Source organism: Leopardus geoffroyi, chromosome A2, assembly GCF_018350155.1.
Source record: "Leopardus geoffroyi isolate Oge1 chromosome A2, O.geoffroyi_Oge1_pat1.0, whole genome shotgun sequence".
In the NCBI taxonomy this organism is placed as follows: Eukaryota; Metazoa; Chordata; class Mammalia; order Carnivora; family Felidae; genus Leopardus; species Leopardus geoffroyi.
The window spans coordinates 131,407,448-131,426,548 of record NC_059331.1 but is presented as its reverse complement, the minus strand read 5'-3'; the positions used below and the strand labels follow the sequence as shown (position 1 = coordinate 131,426,548).

At 37.4% G+C, this 19,101-nt stretch overlaps 1 protein-coding gene and 1 long non-coding RNA gene across 4 annotated transcripts in view; one reads left to right on the top strand and one right to left on the bottom strand.

The window, feature by feature from the left end:
* The window catches only part of ZNF277 (zinc finger protein 277), a 112,165-nt gene that overhangs the window by 40,021 nt on the left and 53,043 nt on the right, over positions 1–19,101 (bottom strand). The window contains exons 2-3 of one of the 3 annotated variants that reach the window (XM_045495360.1): positions 10,949–11,157; positions 5,846–6,047 (exon numbers count right to left, since the gene is read on the bottom strand). In XM_045495360.1, the coding sequence (XP_045351316.1) occupies positions 5,846–5,934 (89 nt within the window). In that variant the 5' untranslated portion in view covers positions 5,935–6,047; positions 10,949–11,157. The remainder of the gene's footprint in view (positions 1–5,845; positions 6,048–10,948; positions 11,158–19,101) is intronic. The other 2 variants (XM_045495358.1, XM_045495359.1) reach the window with 2 other exon arrangements.
* Positions 383–17,752, top strand: LOC123606718. Its single transcript, XR_006716461.1, has 3 exons — positions 383–394; positions 2,444–2,448; positions 17,632–17,752. It is a non-coding gene; the product is annotated as an uncharacterized LOC123606718 (long non-coding RNA).

The following is a 19,101-nucleotide window of genomic DNA, read 5'->3' as shown; positions in this document are numbered from 1 at the left end:
ACAGAGCCCAATGCAGGGCTTGTACTCGTGAGATCATGACCTGAGCTGAAGTCAGATGCTTAACTGACTGAGCCACCCAGGTGCCCCAAGAAATGTTTTTAAGAGGTAGAAGAGCATTTAAAAATTCCTGGAAGGTTCTCTAAGTAGACTTCAACTCTCCATATTTTGTCTCTTTTTTATTCTTACTTCCCCTTTTCTTAACATTATTGTCCCGACCTCATGGTCCTCTACAGAAAGGGCATTCATGTACTCGAAAAAAAAATTGGTGCCAGGAGAGAGGTCTGAGAGAGAGAACTGTGACACATATAAATATAAACAGATGACAACACTGAGTATGGAATATATAAGGAAAAGAAGTAAAAGACTAATGTATGAAAATAAAACCACGTTTTTAGTTTTTTCTTCTCATGTACAACCATACTGAGGACCTGGTTGGTTAAGTAAGCAAGGAGAGAACCCTTTCCTTATAGAATAGTGCTAGACCATGGGGCCCCTGGGTGGCGCAGTCGGTTAAGCGTCTGACTTCAGCCAGGTCACGATCTCGCGGTCCGTGAGTTCGAGCCCCGCGTCAGGCTCTGGGCTGATAGCTCAGAGCCTGGAGCCTGTTTCCGATTCTGTGTCTCCCTCTCTCTCTGCCCCTCCCCCGTTCATGCTCTGTCTCTCTCTGTCCCAAAAAAAATAAATAAACGTTGAAAAAAAAAAAATTAAAAAAAAAAAAAAAAGAATAGTGCTAGACCTTATCTTAAGAGATCTGAAAATGACCTATCTGAGGCTCCAACTCAGCCTCAAGCAATAAATACTGACCCTTTGTCTAGCGTGTTGGCTTCCATATTGGAAGTATCAGATGCAGAAGGCAAGTGCGTATCAGATCCATCAACACATACAAAAAGAAGAAAAGTATCTACAAAAGGCTGAAACATTATTCTTTGGTCACTTGGGGCAGCTACAGCTCTTACACAGCTACTCTTATTCTCATTTTTTTCCATTCCCCAGCGGTTGCTAAACCTCTCCTTGCCCCTTCCCCTGGACAAGGGGAGAGACAAAAAGGGAGAAATAAAAGGCAAGAGACTTAAGAATGGCATTCGTAGCCATTTTTCTCATTCTCCCCTCAGCATATTTTCTATTGCAAAGTGGTGCCAGGGATGAAGGAGCACAGGAGAACCTCTACTCCTGTCAGGAACAGAAGATGTATTGTTCTTCCAAACTGTACTACACAGCCATCTATTTTCATGACAAATCAAATCCATACAGTGGAACTGGGTGCCAAGGTAACAGAGTTAAAAAAAAAAAAAAAAAAAGCCAGGAAAGTCAAGTTCGATGTGAAGTTTCATCATGGCTACTGATACAATACATGGAGAGGTTCTTCATTCCTGATTACATTCCACTGAAGGCTATCTGGGTGATATTGAATGCTAAGGCATCATTTAATCTGTCTCTTCTTCATTTTTTCTTATTTGTTTAATTTATTTAAAGCTAAAAACGCAATCACTCAATATTTTTTATTTATCTATCTATCAAATTTTTTAAAAAATGTTTGAGAGAGAGAGAGAGAGAGAGAGAAAGAGAGAGAAAATGTGAGTGGGGGAAGGGTAAAGAGAGGGAGACACAGAATCCAAAGCATGCTCCAGGCTCTGAGCTGTCAGCACACAGCCTGATGTGGAGCTCGAACTCATGAGACATGAAATCATGACCGGGCTGAAGTCGAACACAACCGACTGAGCCACCCAGGCACCACTGAAGTCACTCAATATTTAATTTTTTTTAATGTTTATTTTTATTTTTGAGAGAGAGACATAGTGTGAACAGGGAAGGGGCAGAGAGACAGAGAGGGAGAGAGAGAGAGAGACAGACAGACAGAATCTGAAGCAGGCTCCAGGCTCTGAGTTGTCAGTGCAGAGCACGATGTGGAGCTTGAACCCATGAACCATGAGATCATGACCTGAGCCGAAGTCAGATGCTTAACCAGCTGAGCCACCCAGGTACCCCTGCAGTCACTCAATATTTAAAGGCAGCCAAGAAATGATATGTGATATGAACCCTTTATTTGAAAAACAGTAATCAAAGCATCTCGTACTTCAGTGAAAAGCCATAAAAGTAATTATTAGGTCATCAGCAAATACTTTTTTCTTTTAAAAGAATTTCAATCATGTTTCACTGAACTATCTCATGAAAAAATCCTAGTAATCTTGCTTGCCCAGCCTCTCACTGTAACTGGTGTGCTTACTGACAGGCATAAAGATTTGAGATATGGTTGTTAATTAAATAGCACTGAATTAGTGGAATTTAATATAGAAAGGGGCAAGAATTAAGGAGTTAGCATTTATCTTCCAGGAAAATTTTATTTACTGAATAAAGCTAGCAAATAGCTCAGTATAAATAACTATGGTAGATGGCTCAAAGGAAAGATTTTTTGTTTTAACATTTATTTATTTTTGAGAGAGAGAGAGAGTGCAAGCAGTGGGGGGGGGGGGGGGGTGGTGCAGAGAGAGAGAGGGAGACACAGAATCCAAAGCAGGCTCCAGGCTCCGAGCTGTCAGCACAGAGTCCGATGTGGGTCTTGAACCCAAGAACCATGAGACCATGACCTGAGCCAAAGTCAGATGCTTAACTGACTGAGCCATGCAAGGGCCCCACAAAGGAGATTTTTACTTTTGTTTTACTCTGAGAAAGTTTTACTGTTAACTTTTTTCTGATCAAAAAGATGTTAAATATATTTAACATGAAAATTTATAGCTTCTTTCTTGTAAAGCACAAAATAAGTCTATCTCATCTATTATTTATCATCTTTATTACTCATTGTACTCAGAAGAAAAAATTCCTGGGAAGTTATATATGTGTATATACATATATACACACATATACATAAATACATATACATATATATGTAAATACACACACGCACACACACCAGTGACTTTTCTGAAGTTAGGAAAAAGTCCTATGTTAAGAAAATTCCAACTTAACTCTTATCACAAATAGTCAATGTTTACATTGTTTTGGAGAGGAATTTTTAGTTTCCCTAAATAGTAGGAGGGTATTATCTAAAGGAGACTGGATATATTAAAAAATATTTAAAAGTAACAGAGTTTATTTACATACATTCTTAGTCAATTTGAACTAACCACAAGAGTGAAACTTATTAGGAGGACGGCTGACAAGGAAAATTTAGGTTTCCAAATTTAAAGTACATGTTAACCACACTTTATTTAGAAAGCACTTATATATATCAGCTATGTATTTTTTCTTTTTCTATTTTTTTAAAGTTTATTTATTTTGAGAGAGAGACAAAGAGATGGGGGCGGGGGAGGGGCAGAGAGAAAGGGAGACAGAGAATGCCAAGCAGTCTCCTTGGTGTCAGCATAGAGCCCAATGTGGGGCATGAACCCACGAACTGTGAGATCATGAACTGAGCCGAGAGCAAAAATTGGACACTTAACTGACGGAGCCACCCAGGCGCACCTGTATCTTTTGCTTTTTAATTAAAGCACCTATTTTATTGCATAACTGCATTTAGAGGGCGACCGATTCCAACATTTAACTATTGACTTCTAAGTCTGAGACCTAGTAAATAATTTGATTTTCCTGTCCACACACTGATGAGATTAGTATCAATGATACAAAAGAGAGATTAGTACAAATATAGCTACTTAGCTATCATACATAAGAACAAAGGGAAAATACAAACTCTGATTTAGATATTCCTCACAGATTTTAGGAGAAAGAAAACCTTAATGTTTCTCAATTATCACTGGTAGATCACCATATTTTTCTCCAATTCCTGGGGGAGAATTTGCATTTACATGATAAAGCAGAGTAAAAGAAGAGATGACATCAAAGAGAAGCTGAGTGGTTCAAGACTTAAAGATTATCTCAGGGCACCTGGTTGGCTCAGTTGGTTAAGAGTCTGACTCATGATTTTGGCTCACTAAGCACCCCCACACTGGGTCAGCCCGGAGCTGCTGTCAGCTTGGGATTCTCTCTCTGTCCCTACTCTGCACTCAGGCATGCTCAAGCGCTTTCTCCCTCTCTCTCAAATAAATAAACACAAAAAGAGAGGATTTCATTTGATAGTCTTGACAATGGTTGCTTGATAAGAATTTGAAAATTTCTAGCCCAAACAGTATCTAAAACAAAATCAACAGATCTGACTACATACAACTAGATATCATATATATAAGGAAGCTCCAAGAATACTCCCAGGACACACACACACACACACACACACACACACACACGCACAAATATTTTAACTGAAAATAAAGATTAATGAGTGAGAATGAGAAGAATGAAGTTCTTCCTCTGAAATTGTGTAATAATTAGTTTATTCAACCAGCTGGTGGCATATATCATGCACATAATTCCCCTTTGCTATTCTGTTCTATCTCTGCTTTCCGACCAGGTAACACCAAAATCTACTCAAAAATTGCAATGCTGAGTAGATATAGGGGCCATAATAATGCAGAAGGTACTCGACAGACATTCTGTATTGGTGCCAGGCAATTGAGAGGAACATGAAAGGTTAGAGAACAACACCCCTGTGGGCCTTCTGGCTATTCCAACTGGAAAACAAACTTATTCTCAAAGTTTAGAAGTGTTAAGGATTCTAAATTAAATTTTCTCAAAAGTTTTATTTCGCAAATGATAATTAGAGTTTCAGAACAGCATAAATGCCTATTGAAAACTCAAGCTATAGTTGCAGAAAACTAACATTTCAAATATATCTTTTGTAATAAAAATAGAATAAAATTTTTGGCTACCATCTATTGGATATAAAAGATGTCTCAGGTACTAGTTGGTGCTATATGAAGCACCTGTTTTATATAACACTCAACAATCTTATGTGAGTCAGCGTTTTCCCCTTTTACTGATGAGGAAACTGATGCTTAGAGTAGTTAAGTAGTTTGCTGGACATCACATGGTTAGGAAGTCACCTAAGACTGCGTTCAACTCTAGGCCTGCTTGGTTTCATAGTCCACTCTCAGTAATATAGGCTGCTGCTTTGCAAGACCCATCATAAGAAAGAAACTGCTTGCTAGGAATGATGTGGTCTGGCAGATATAGAGTTCAGATGCAGAGATGTTACAACATCTGGGTTACTGCAGTGTTTTGTAGAGAAATCAGGGCAGAATATCTAAAAATGGTTCCTGGCCAGCTATACCAAAATGTATGCTTTTAGTAATTGTACAAAACCAGTTAACTATCACGATAGCATGTACATGGAAAACACTTCCAAATGTCAACTTGGACTTCCAAGTGTCAACTAATAACAGCATGAACAAAACTACTTCACTCCATTTGCTTAAGAAAAGGCATTTCTCTTCTAAGAACTAGGAACTGGAAAAAAAAATATGCTTATATTACTTGTCTGTTGGTATGGATATTCTAAGTCAGCTGCTCATAGATTAGAGTTCAGCTCACTTTGGGTCCTAGCTGTATAGGTGAGGTTCCTACATTTCACACATGCCCAATGTTGGCAGTTCCCGAACCACTTATCTCTTTCTGTTCTTCATCCTCCTCATCCTGTTCCCCTCAGTACCTCAGTTGACTGATGTCAAGCCTTTGGTTTATTGAGTGACCTCCCCCCGCCCCTACTTTTTTCCTGGTTTTTGTCAGAAAACCAGAAAAATGCTCATCACAGCACTTAAGCTGAGAGTTCTTTGGAATCAATATCCTTTTGGCTTCGCAGGCTCCAACCAAGGATCCCTGTTCCCAACAATGCTTGAAAAAGAATATGAATTTTCACATTTGCACAAGAATAATTTTATATATAAGCTTATATATAAGTTATGTCTTTCCTTTATGGAATACTGAATTTAATTCTCTTATGGCCAAAACCAAAACTTACCTTTGGAAATCAGCAACCAACTTGACATCAGCTATGACCATCTTATGTTCAATAATCATGTGCTTCAGAAGTTTGTCTTGTTCATCCATAGGAAAATGTTCTTCACAGAAAATACAAGGCACAGATGGAGAACCTTCTAAAGCAGTGGTGCCACCTGGACTTTCTGGCAGGGAAAGCGGCTCCAGGATACAATCCTTACTGTCTGGGAGAGAGAAAAAGCAAAAGCAAGGAAAAAGAAAAAAAAAAGAAAAGAAAAGAAAAGAAAAAAAAGAAAAAGCTGCAATCAGCTCTTTAGAAGGATGATTTCTTACCTCCTGCATTAAAAGGAAAAATCCACAGTGCCACAGTGCCAGAGAACAAGATATTTTATTATCATTTTAAGTAGATTCTGAAACCTAGAGGCAGGGAGTTGTGCAAAGCAGCTCCAACTCCCCATTTGCCGGCTTGAATGGGGGAAACCCATTTGTCAGAGCAGCTGTTCAGGCATTCTTGGACACTGGCCAGCGGCAGCAATTCCGGGGGTACTTGGAAGGGGAAGGCTGCAACATGCTGGGTTAAGGTTCTATGGCCCAATTGTGACCTATGGCTGATAGTCATCACACTATGGGAAGTAAATGGTATATTCTGAGGCTCCAGATGATACCAGGCCAGTCTTTTAAGCTGCTTCCTGTTGCACCTGCAAACTCTTTCCTGTTTGATTATCTGTCACGTGCAAAGAAGACAGCTCTCACATTGGGTTGACATAGCATGTGCTGGGTGGCCCAGGTGGTAATTTTTGATGTTGATTTATGTCTACCATTCGCCTGTTACACAATTATGTATCTTAATTCAAGTTCTTATGAACAAAGTGATGAATGATCATTTACTAGACATACACGGTAAACATTTTTTTCTGTGTATATTATTCATTTTCCTAACATCACCTATGGTATCTTTGAGAGTTGAGCTGTGTAAGATCTATAGCTCTGAACTCATGCCTCAAACCACTGCCAGGTATGTCAGGAGCCCTCTTCAATGCTCCAGGGGGAAAGACTGGATCGGTCACCTTTAGCTGGCAATTGAGTAGTTAGTAACTGGGCAACTAGTATAAGACATTTAGCATCTGAGGAAGGGCAGGAATCCTTCATAAAGAAAGACAGTTATACCACAGAAAAGCCTTTGGAATTAGCTTACTATTAATTTTATTTCTTGTTTTTATCTTACTTTAACTTGTTTCTAACGGCCTTCTTAATTGCATAATTCACTGAATCAGTTAATGTTGCTGACCACGGCCTGAGAACTGGACAAGCATTCATTCACTCACTTAACGAAAATCAGCTGAGTATCTACTGAGTGCTGGTCTTTTCTGCTTAACGTTGCATGACATGATTCTTATCATCAAAGCTAAAGTGATTGCAATTTGTTAGACGGTACAAATAAGTTTAAAGGATAGAGAGAGAGAGACGGAAAATGTATAGGGTCTATGGGAGCATGGGGACAGAAGAGTCAACTGAGCTGGAGTGGGAAGGTGTCCCAACGGACATGTCCTCTAATACATCACTCACAATACTCTGCTCATATTAAAGTATGCTAAATTAAATTTTTATGTTAGTTCCATAAAATTATTTAATACCAGAAAAGGTGGAAATAGGGTATACATGACAACGGAGAGAATATTTAAAAACATATAAGCACTTTAGAAGCACTATTAACAAAAGTGATGTTACCAACAATTATATTTATTAAATTACATAATGGAAGCAAGGAGTTCTGAACTTCTACAGTTCTTCAGTTGTAGGTTATATCCTTCAGTTGTAGGTTAAATTCTGTAGGAACTTAACTCTCATGCTAAAAATAAGACAGGGAAAGAGAAATAGGTAATAAACAAATGAAACTCTGTATTTTACATCCACTAGAACAGGACAACAAAAGACAGCATATATTCTAAATAGAGGTACCATTAGTAAACATTACATACCATCTAGAAAATAACAGGTACTGTCTTACATCCTTCTCCCCAAATTTGAATGATATGTGTAAATTCATTTTGCCTGATTGCAGAAAACAATGTATTAATCATCACCAATAGCAAGAGCTAACATTACTAGGTATCTGATATTTGTAAACTACCCTAGCAAAGGGCTTCGGGGCATTTTCTCAATTAATTCTCGTTACCTTATTCAGTTGGTACTATTATAACCCTCATCTTCCAGATCAGATTACTCAGAAAAGTTAAATCAAGTGGCCTAAACACACACAGCAAGTTAAGCCTAAATTAAAACACGACATTATTCCGCCTCTAGTTCCAAAAGGCATTTCCCCCAAATCTGTGTTTTTCTGTAATGTGTATATTCAGTGCCTTTTTGAACTGGTACGTATTTATAAGTCACGCTGAATCTATGCATTCCGCCAGGGTCCTGCCGTGTCCCTGATACCAGTTCCACCAGCAACTCTTACACAAATCTCAGTAGCCCACATCCTCCAAAAACCACTGGGTACAGTTTATCTCTGTCACTGTATTCTTTCCTAATGTTTCACTACAAACTCTCTCATCTTCTTCCGTGGTTCATTCCTCCTCCCTTTTGTATGTTCAAGGCCCAGTTTCTCTTTCCTCAAATTATTTCTAAGAGAATGAAACTAAATGTTCATACACGGTAGAACCAAACAGTGTGTGGTTACTGTAAAGGCATACAGGAACAAAATCGTAAGTATGCAAATTTCATGTATGAGGAACCTGTGGTTTAGGAGATACTAAGTCATATTTGGGAACTCGAGTTACTATGTAATTCAGAGAATAAAAATTTTAATGGAACATTTTTGGACAAGATTTTAGTGTTCTGACACCTTAATCATTTAGCATCATGTTCAAATTTACGACAGCAGTGATCAAAAGAAGTAGTTTGTTTACCTATGTCTTTCTTTCCCCACTTCAGACTGTTAATCGCTGGAAGGCAAGATGAGTCCTGGTCATCTTTAATTACCTGGCATGCACACTGTGTTACTGCATCATGACTGCCACCGCCACTGTGGGTTAATTCTGTGCCAGGCACTGTTAAGCCCTTTACATGTACATTATTAACGCAATTAACCTTCACAATAACCCTATGACAGAGCTTCCATTTCTTTTCCTATTTTATAGTTGAAAAAACTGAGGCACTTAGAGACTAAGTGACTCTCCCCAGACAGCTAGTAAATGGTGGAGCGGGGATTTGAATCCAAGCGGTCTGGCTTAAGCATGAGCACTCTTACCCTACATGTAACACTGAGGAAGTTGGATGTTTTCCTGTAGGAAGTAGAGCCACTCCTATGTTTACACTGATTTGGGGAGAACGGGTTGTGAGACGTAAGTCTCCAGATGGGGAGACTACTGCAGTGTCCAGGTTGGAAGCAGCCATGTTAGCAGTGCTTGGAGGGAATGGAGAGAGGGGAGGATGCAGAGATTGCAGCGACAGTTTTTGATTACTGGTTGGCCGGAGGGAGTAAAGAAGCCTGGGATGCCTTTTAAGATTCCGGCAGGGGAGGCTGTATGAATGAGGGGTACCAATCACCACTTCAGGAATGCATGTGTAGAGGCACTTTTTTGTTCTGTGAGAAGGACAGATAATGAGTAAAGCTTTAGAAGAGCTCAGGTAATCTGCTCCAAAGTTAAACATTCCTGACATGGATTTTGGACAAGGGCAGGAGTGACTGGAGTCTCATGTGATGCATTTACGTTATTTTCTTTGTTTGCCAGCAACCCTCCTCCCCCAGTCCTCTTGAGGGTTTGACTCACTCCATCTCTCCATGCCCAACAATAGCAAATATCCCTATTGCAATTAATTATTTACATGTATATCTGTGCCCCTCGGGTAGTATGGTAACACCTCAGGTCAAGGGCTAAATCTTGTTTCCATATCTCTGGTGTACACTATAGTCCCCGAAACATACATGGTATTTGATATGTGCTTGAAAAAATGAATAAGACCAGAGATACCTAAAAGTAGAGTTATACCCTAGACTCAGCTTTTAGGTAAGTTCTATTTCAGGGAACACCTGTGGCTGTCTGTATTTAGGGGAACTTCTTCTGCCTCAGATTGAGAGCAGTCCAGAATAATTATAGCCAAATCTTTAGTACTGTGGGCCTTGGTATAATGAGCCCAATGGTAATAAATAATGATGTAAAAATTATACTAAATTCTAATAACAAGTATTACTGAGTGTAATAAAAGTATGTGAGGTTTATTTAGGGATTTTTAACTTCCTTTTTTATTTTTCACCCATGCTCACCAGTAAACAGAGACAAGTTGCATTTGGAACGCAGAGTAAGTTATATCACTCTGGCAGAGGATGTTTCTATAGCAAAGGCCTGAACTCAAGTATATATTTTACTTTAGAGCAATGGTTTCCAAATCTGGAGTGCTTTTTAAAAAGTAATGATTTCAAGACCTTATTGTTATTAGACTGACAAAATATAACTTTTACCGAGCAGTAATGCCTAAACTCAAGTCTGGGGATCAATGGTTCAAAGAATGATTCCAAAGGGATTGTGGACATCCTGATCATACATTAGAGTATGGGTATTTTGAACTCACGGCAAGTCTGTAAATCAGGAATAGGGCCTGGTGGCAAAGCTTACTTGATAGTGTATTCTGTCCTAAAGAGAGCCTCTCAAACTCTAAGCACTGTGTCAGCATAAACAACTTAGTATGATTTGTCTAACAGGTTGTTTATTTCTAGCTGTCATCATAAGAATCATAGCTACACCTTACCATGTGGTAAAAAAATAAATACAGAAATACAGATTTTTTTTGCTACAGTGACCTTGAACTCGAAAAGGCAAAAGGAAATAAACTCTATCTAGCTCCTTTCAGCAAAGAGGCAAAGCATCTTGAAAATTCTGGCCCCATATCTGCTTCACACATTTGTTACAAATTAACAACAACAAATTATCTGCTCTAGTTCTCACTTTGAACAGCAACTCTGTTTAAATGAACTGTGAAAAATACCATCCCAAGAGAGCTGAATTTTTGAGGAGATCCTATGCTGATTGTGAACAATTTTATTGACTCTGGCTAAGATCCTCAAAGAACCACATTATTATTCTAAGATCATGCTTCTCAAACTTTTAACATGCTTATAATTCACCTGGAGACTTTGTTAAAGTGTAGATCCTGATTCAGGAGGTGTGGTGACCGGGGAAACATGCCAATCCAATCTCCTGTCGCTATGAGCATAATTGAAATATAGTCTCAGGTGCTGTGCTCTGAAATCCTACTTGCACTGAAGCCAAGCTTTCCACACGCTGCTCTCAGTAAATGATTAGAGCCAGCAGAAATGGTAACGCAGGCTCATTCCTGTGAGAGAGAGAATTTCACTGACATATGACAGTGGCTGAGGACTCTCAGCAGCTTGCCAGAAATGTGCTTACTTACAACTGTGTTGCCGTCTGAGACTCTACTCCACTGCCCTTCCTTCCCTCTTTCCTTCACAGGGGTCAGACCTACATTGCTACCTTCTCCAGCACTCTCTCCCTTTTCCCTCCTCTGGTGTCTTCTCCCCAAATCTCTTACATGTCAAATCCCATCTTGCTGTGTGCTTCTTGGAGGACATGAACTAACAAAGTAGGTCTAGGAGGTAAAAAGTCTTGAAATCCTGCATGTCTGCGTTTCCAGGTGATGTCAGTCTGCTTATCCACAATCGTACTTTGAGTAGTAAGGTTCTATTTAGGGAACAAACCAGTCATGAATTCATATTTTATCTAAGTGTTAAAATGACAACCCTAGACTTTATAGTGTATCATTCCTGCCAAATAGATAAAAGCTGCTGGTGCTTTGAAGGATAAAGAAGAAGCTTCTGAGGTTTCTGTCCTCCTTAAGTCAAATGAGAAAGAAAAGCCCGTATCAACAAATAATTGATGAGAAGGCTTTCAGCCTTCCTTCATGGGGAATTGGAGAACACCTCACACATCACTCCTCCTTTAAGGAAGTACCCACACCTTGCTGTGTACACCACCATAATATCACTGCTAAAACCCTGAAAAAAATATAAAGCAGTAATTTGGTGATAAACTTGACCCAGATCAAATAAGTTTAGTTGTGACTCTTATCACACTCTGATAATCTAACTGATAATCATTATAAAAGTTGGCATATGAAGATGGGCAGGGTTTTTGTAGTTTTAACTTGCTATAAACAAGCTCCTAATTTCAAAAAAAGAAAAAAACAAACCCATTTCCTTTACAGTTGTCCTTTATTATATTAGTGTAATTTCTTTGATGATAGCTTTCTTTAGTATCTTATCAACTCTGGATATTTTCACGCCTGTTCTCTAAGCTTTTGATTAGAACAAACATCATATCTTTCCATAGGACTCCAATGCCTACTCAATGTCATTTATTGTATCTTAGTTTTACTCTGGAAGTAAAACTTAAGAAGTAACTTTTATTTCTACGTTCTTGAGGGTACTTCTCACTTAAACTAAAAACATGGCTTTCTACTTCCTAAGTAAGTCTGTCCCTTAATTTCTAAGAGTGCGCCCCCTAACAGATGCATTTGGAAAATGGAAAAGATTGGTTCTAGTCTTCTTAACTGCAATCTATCTCTAAAGCTCAGAGTAAGAACATAAGACCCTTATGTAAATACCCTTGGGCTAATAATTTATTACGTAAATTATTGCGGCCTGATATTTAAAAAATTAATTTACTATACAAGCACTAAGACTAGGGGAATACGGGAAAGGGAGATGAACTTAGGTGAGCATTGTTACACATTCTTGACACCACTGAGACTGCTGATGAAGGTGTGCTGAATTAGTACGCTCAAATATAGCTGGCGGGTTTGCCACAGCCTTTGGTATGGAAACAGGGTTATAAACACATTCAACCCTTAAACCTAATAAGCGCTTTGCCTAGAAATTTAAGGAGCTAATTTAACACAAGCAAAAAACTGTAAAAATGTTATTACAACATCACCTATAAAGCAAAGTAATAGAAACCACCTAGGCGTCATGCAAATGAAAAGCAGTTCTTTAAAATATGGCATGTATGTGCTGTGTATTATGCATGTGCTAAATGACAATTATGAAGACAATGGAGAAATATTGTAAAACATGTTTGAAATTTATTAAAAAGAGCTTAATCCACAATGAACTGCACACAATTCCTCACACACACACAAACATACATGTACATACACCCACATATAAGTACAAGGCTTGAAAGAAAATATACAAAAAGAAAAACTATGAGAGATTTTTCTCTACAACCAACTTTCCCTAACACTGAAAATTTTTGAAATAAAAAGCATGTCTTCTGACAAGTTCCTCAATGTGACTGTGACAGATAAAATTAAGAGAAAGAAATAAAGCACGTATAATTTTATTTGGCTACTAAGTCTTGACATTTTAAGATGAAAAATTTTTATTACATTTATCATTTAAAAAGTCAGCACCTGCTATGCACAAAGTGTATGCTAGACACTATCAAAACTACAAAGATTATTAATATAGAATCCCTATCCTGAAGAAACTGTTAGTCTAGAGGAAAATATGAGACAACTATACAAATAATTATAATACTATTCAACATATGCAAAGTTGAGGGTTAAGGGATATGGAAGTAAAAAACCTCAAATCAGGAGAAATGAAAGAGAATCTTCATGGAGTCTTCTTGAAATGGTAAAGAATTCCAGCAAGTATATATATAGATAGTTAAAAAATCAAAATAGTCCAATTAGTGCTAGAGTCTAGGTAGGAAAAGGCAGCAAGAGTAGATGGATCACATGTTGGTGCACCTTAATGCTGGTCCAAAGATTTATATTTAAATTTGGAAGTGGTGAGGAGATTCAGAAGGTCTTTAATTAAGGAAGTAATCTAACATATAAGGTCACAAAACAAATTTTAATAAAATGAAAATGCAACAAACTTACAGGATGCAGCAAAAAAATAGGACTAATAGGGAAGCTTAGAGCGGCAAATAAGTTAAAAGGAAGAAAGATCTCATAAACAACCTAACTCTGTAACTCAAGGAATTACTCAAAGAAGAACTAAGCTCAATGGTAGCATAAGGGAGGAAATAATAAAGGACAGAATGAAATAAAGAATAGAAAAAAATTAACAAAATTAAGAGTTGTTTTGAAAAAGTAAACAAAATTGACACACCTTTAGCTAGACTAAGAAAAAAAGAGAAAAGACTCAAAATCAGGTATGAAAGAAGGGGAAATTATAACTGATACCACAGAAATACAAGGATCACAAGAAATGGCCATGAATAATAATATGCCAGCAAATTGGGTAACTTAGAAGAAATGGATAAATTCCTAGAAACATACAACCTGTCAAAACTGAACCATGAAGAAATAGAAAATCCGAATAGACTTATGAAGTGATTGAATCAGTAATAAAAAAACCTTCTAACACAGAAAAGCTAAGGAACAGATAAATTCACAGGAGAATCTACCAAACATTTAAAGAAGACGTAGTGCTAATCCTTCTCCAAAACATAAAAGAGGAGGGAATACTCCCAAACCTGACCAAAATCAGACAAAGAAATTACAAGAAAAATAAAATATCCCCAATGAATACACATGCAAAATCCTCAACAAAACACCAAACAAATTCAACAGCGCATTAAAAGGATTATACACCATAACCAAGTGGGACTTAACCCTGGGAGGCAAGAATGGTTCAGTATATGAAAATCAAATCAATATGATACTCCACATTAGCAGAATGAAAGATAAAAATCACATGATCATCTTAATAGATGCAGAAAAAGAATTGGACAAAATTCAACATCCTTTCATGATAAAAACACTCAACAAATTAGGAAAAGACAAACACTTCCCCAACATAAAGAAGACTATATATGAAAAGCTCACAGTTAACAACATATTCGACTGTGAAAAACTGAAAACTTTCCCTCAAGATCAGTAAGAAGACAAGGATGCTCACTTTTGCCACTTCTATTTAACAGAATACTGGATGTTCTAGCAAGAGTAATTAGGCAAGAAAAAATAAAAGGCATCCAAATCAGAGAAAAAATAAAACCATCTGTTTGCAGATGTCATGATTTTATATATAGTCTACCAAAGATTTTACACACACACACACACACACACACACACACACACACCATTGGTTATAACTAATAAACAAATTCAGGCAAGTTGCAGGATACAAAATCTATAAGCAAATATCAATTATGTTTCCTGAAGACACACACTAGACATAATGCCAAGATGGAGGTATTCACTTCAAAAGAAACAACAAGAAGAGGTCACAGCCAGGGATCTAATCAAAACAGATATAAGTAATATGCCTGAACCAGAATTTAAAACAACAATCATTAAGATAGTAGCTGGGCTTGAGACTAGCATAGAAAACACCAGGGAGTCCCTTACCTCAGAGATTAAAGACCTAAAAACTAGTGAGGCTGAAATAAAAAATGCTGCAACAGAGATGTAAAACTGACTGGATGTAATGACCACAAAAATGGAAGAATAAGAGGAATGAATAAGTGGTATAGAAGATAAGATTATAGAAAATAATGAAGCTGAAAAGAAGAGGGAAAGAAAAATACTGGATAACAAATGTAGACTTGGGGAACTCACTGACTCCATAAAGCATAATAATATTCATATCACAGTAGTCCTAGAAGAAGGGAACGAAAAGAGGGTAGAAGCTTTATTTGAGCAAATTATAGCTGAAAACTTCCCTAATCTGGGGAAGGAAACAAATAACCAAACCCAGGAGGGACAGAGAACTCCCACCACAATCAATAAAGCAGGCCAACAGGAAGACATATCATAGTAAAATTTGCAAAATACAGAGATAAGGAAAGAATTCTGAGAGCAGCAAGGAAAAAGAAATCCCTAACCTACAATGGAAGACAAAATAAGTATAGCAGCAGATCTGTCCGCAGAAACTTGGCAGGCCAGAAGGGAGTGGCATGATATATTCAACTTGCTAAATGGTAAAAATATGCAGCCAAAAATACTTACTCCAGCAAGGCTGTTATTCAAAATAGAAGGAGAGATGAAGAGTTTCCCAAACAAACGAAAACCAAAGAAGTTCATGACCACTAAACCAGCCCTTCAAGAAATATTAAAGGGGATTCATTGAGTGGAAAAGAAAGACTGAAAACAACAAAGACTAGAAAGGAACAGAGAAAATCTCCAGAAACACCAACTTTACAGGTAATACAATGACACTAAATTCATATCTATTAGTTAATAAGCACCCTGAATGTAAATGGACTAAATGCTCCAATCAAAAGACACAGGGTATCAGAACGGATAAAAAACCCCCAAGATCCATGTATATGTTGTCTAGAAGAGACTCATTTTAGACCTAAAGACATCTGCATATTGAAAGTGAGGGGATGGAGAACCACTTATCATGCTAATGGACATCAAAAGAAAGCCAGAATAGCCATACTTAAATCAGACAAATTAGATTTTAAACCAAAGACTGTAACAAGAGATGAAGAAGGGCACTATAGCATAATAAAGGAGTCTATCCAACAAGAAGATCTAACAACTGTAAATATTTATGCCCCCAACGTGAAACACCCAAATAAATGTCAATTAATAACAACATAAAGAGACTCATCAATAACAACACAATTAACAGAGGGGACTTTAACACCCCACTTACAGTAATGGACAGACCATCTAAGCAGAAAATTGAAAGCAAACAATGGCTTTGAATGACACACTGGACCAGATGGACTTAACAGATATATTAAGAATATTTCATCCTAAAGCAGGAGAATACACATTCTTTCTGAGTGCACATGGAACATTCTCCAGAGCAGACTGGGTCAGGCCTCAACAAGTACAAAAACACTGGGATCATACCATACATACTTTCAGAAGACAATGCTATGAAACTTGAAGTCAACCACAAGAAAAAATTTGGAAAGATCACCAATACATGGAAGTTAAAGAACACCCTACTAAAGAATAGGATAATCAGGAAATTAAAGAATAAATAAATACATCGAAGCAAATGAAAATGAAAACACGACAGTCTCTTACTTCAAAAGAGAGAAGTATACAGCAATACAGGTCTACCACAAGACTTTTTTACCTCAAATATACAACCTAACCTTACACCTAAAGGAGCTAGAAAAGGGACAGTAAATGCAGCCTAAGGCCAGCAGAAGGGAAATAAACATTAGAGCAGAAATAAATGCTATAGAAACAACAACAAAAAAACCCAGTAAAACAGATCAATGCAACTAGGAGCTTGTTCTTTGAAAGAATTAATAAATTGAAAAACCCCTAGCCAGATTTATCAACAAGAAAAAAGGACTCAAATAAAATCAAGAATGAAAGAGGAGAGATCACAACCAATACCACAGAAATACAAAGACTTGTAAGAGAAGGTTATGAAAAATTATATGTCAACAAATTGGGCAAACTGGAAGAAATAGATAAATTCCTAGAAAGATATAAAATACCCAAACTGGGGCGCCTGGGTGGCTTAGTCAGTTAACCGTCCGACTTCGGCTCAGGTCGTGATCTCACATTTGAGCCCCGCCTCAGGCTCTGTGTGGACAGCTCAGAGCCTGGAGCCTGCTTCAGATTCTGTGTCTCCCTCTCTCTCTGCTCCTCCCCTATTCGTGCTTTGTCTCTCTCCCTCTCAAAAATAAATGAACATTAAAAAAATTAATAAAAAAATACCAAAATGTAAACAGGAAGAAATAGAAAATTTGAACAGACCCATAACCAGCAAAGAAATTAAATCAGTAAACAAACATCTCCCAACAAACAAAAGTCCAGGGCCAGATGGCTTCCCAAGGGGAATTCTACCAAACTCTGAAAAAGAGTTAATGCTTATTCTTCTCGAACTGTCCCAAAAAAATAGAAATGGAAGGAAAGCTTCTAAACTTACCCTATGAAGCTATCATTACCTTGATTCTAAAACCAAAGACCCCACTAAAAAGGAGAATTATAGGCTAATATCCCTGATGAACATGGACACAAAAATTCTCAACAAGATACTAGCAAATTGAATCCAATAATACACTAAAAGAATTATTCACCACAATTAAGTGGGATTTATTCCTCGGCGGCAAGCATGGTTTGATATTTGCAAATCAATGTTATATATCACATTAATAAAAGAAAGGATAAGGACAATATGATCCTCTCAATAGATGAAGAAACAGCACTTGACAAAGTAGAGTACCCTTTCTTGGTAAAAATCCCCAACAAAGTAGGGATAGAGGGAACATACCTCAACATTATAAAAGCCATATGTAAAAGACCCACAGCTAATATCATCCTCAATGGGGAAAAAGAAAGCTTTTCTTCTATACTCAGGAACAAGACAGAGATTTTCACTCTCCACTGTTAATTTACCATAATACTGGAAGTCCTAGCCTCAGCAATCAGACAACAAAAAGAAATAAAAGGCATCCAAACTGGCAAGGAACAAGTCAAACTTTCACTGTTTGCAGGCGACATGATACTTTATGAAGAAAACATAAGAGTCCACCAAAAAATTGCTAGAACTGATATATGAATTCAGCAAAGTTTCAGGACACAAAATCAACATACAGAAATCTGTTGCATTATATACACCAATAATGAAACAGCAAAAAGAGAAATCGTAATTGATCCTATTGACAACTGAACCAAAACCCATAGAATACCTGGGAATAAACCTAACCAAAGAGGTAAAAGATCTGTAGTCTGAACACTATAGAACACTTATGAAAGAAACTGAAGAGGACACAAAGAAATGGAAAAACATTCCATGCTCATGGGCTGGAAAAACACTGTTAAAATGTTTGTACTCAACCCAAAGCATTCTATACATTTAATGCAATCCCTATCAAAATAACACCAGTATATTTCACAGAGCTAGAACAAACAATCCTAAAATTTGTATGGAACCACAAAAGACCCCAAATAGCCAAAGCAATCTTGAAAAAGAAAAGGAAAGCTGGAAGCATCATAATTCCAGACCAAGCTATATTACAAAGTTGTAGTCATCAAGACACATAGAAAAACAGAAACATAGATCAATGGAAAAGAATAGAAAACCTAGAAATGGACCCACAACTATATGGTCAATAATCTTCGACAAAGCAGAAAAGAATATCCAATGGAATAAAGGCAGTTTCTTCAACAGATGGTGTTGGGAAAACTGGACATAACATACAAAAAAAAAAAAAAAAAAAAAAAGAACCTGGACCACTTTTTACACCATACACAAAATAAATTGAAAATGGATGAAAGACCTAAATGTGGGACAGGAAACCACTGAAATCCTAGAGGAGAACACAGGCA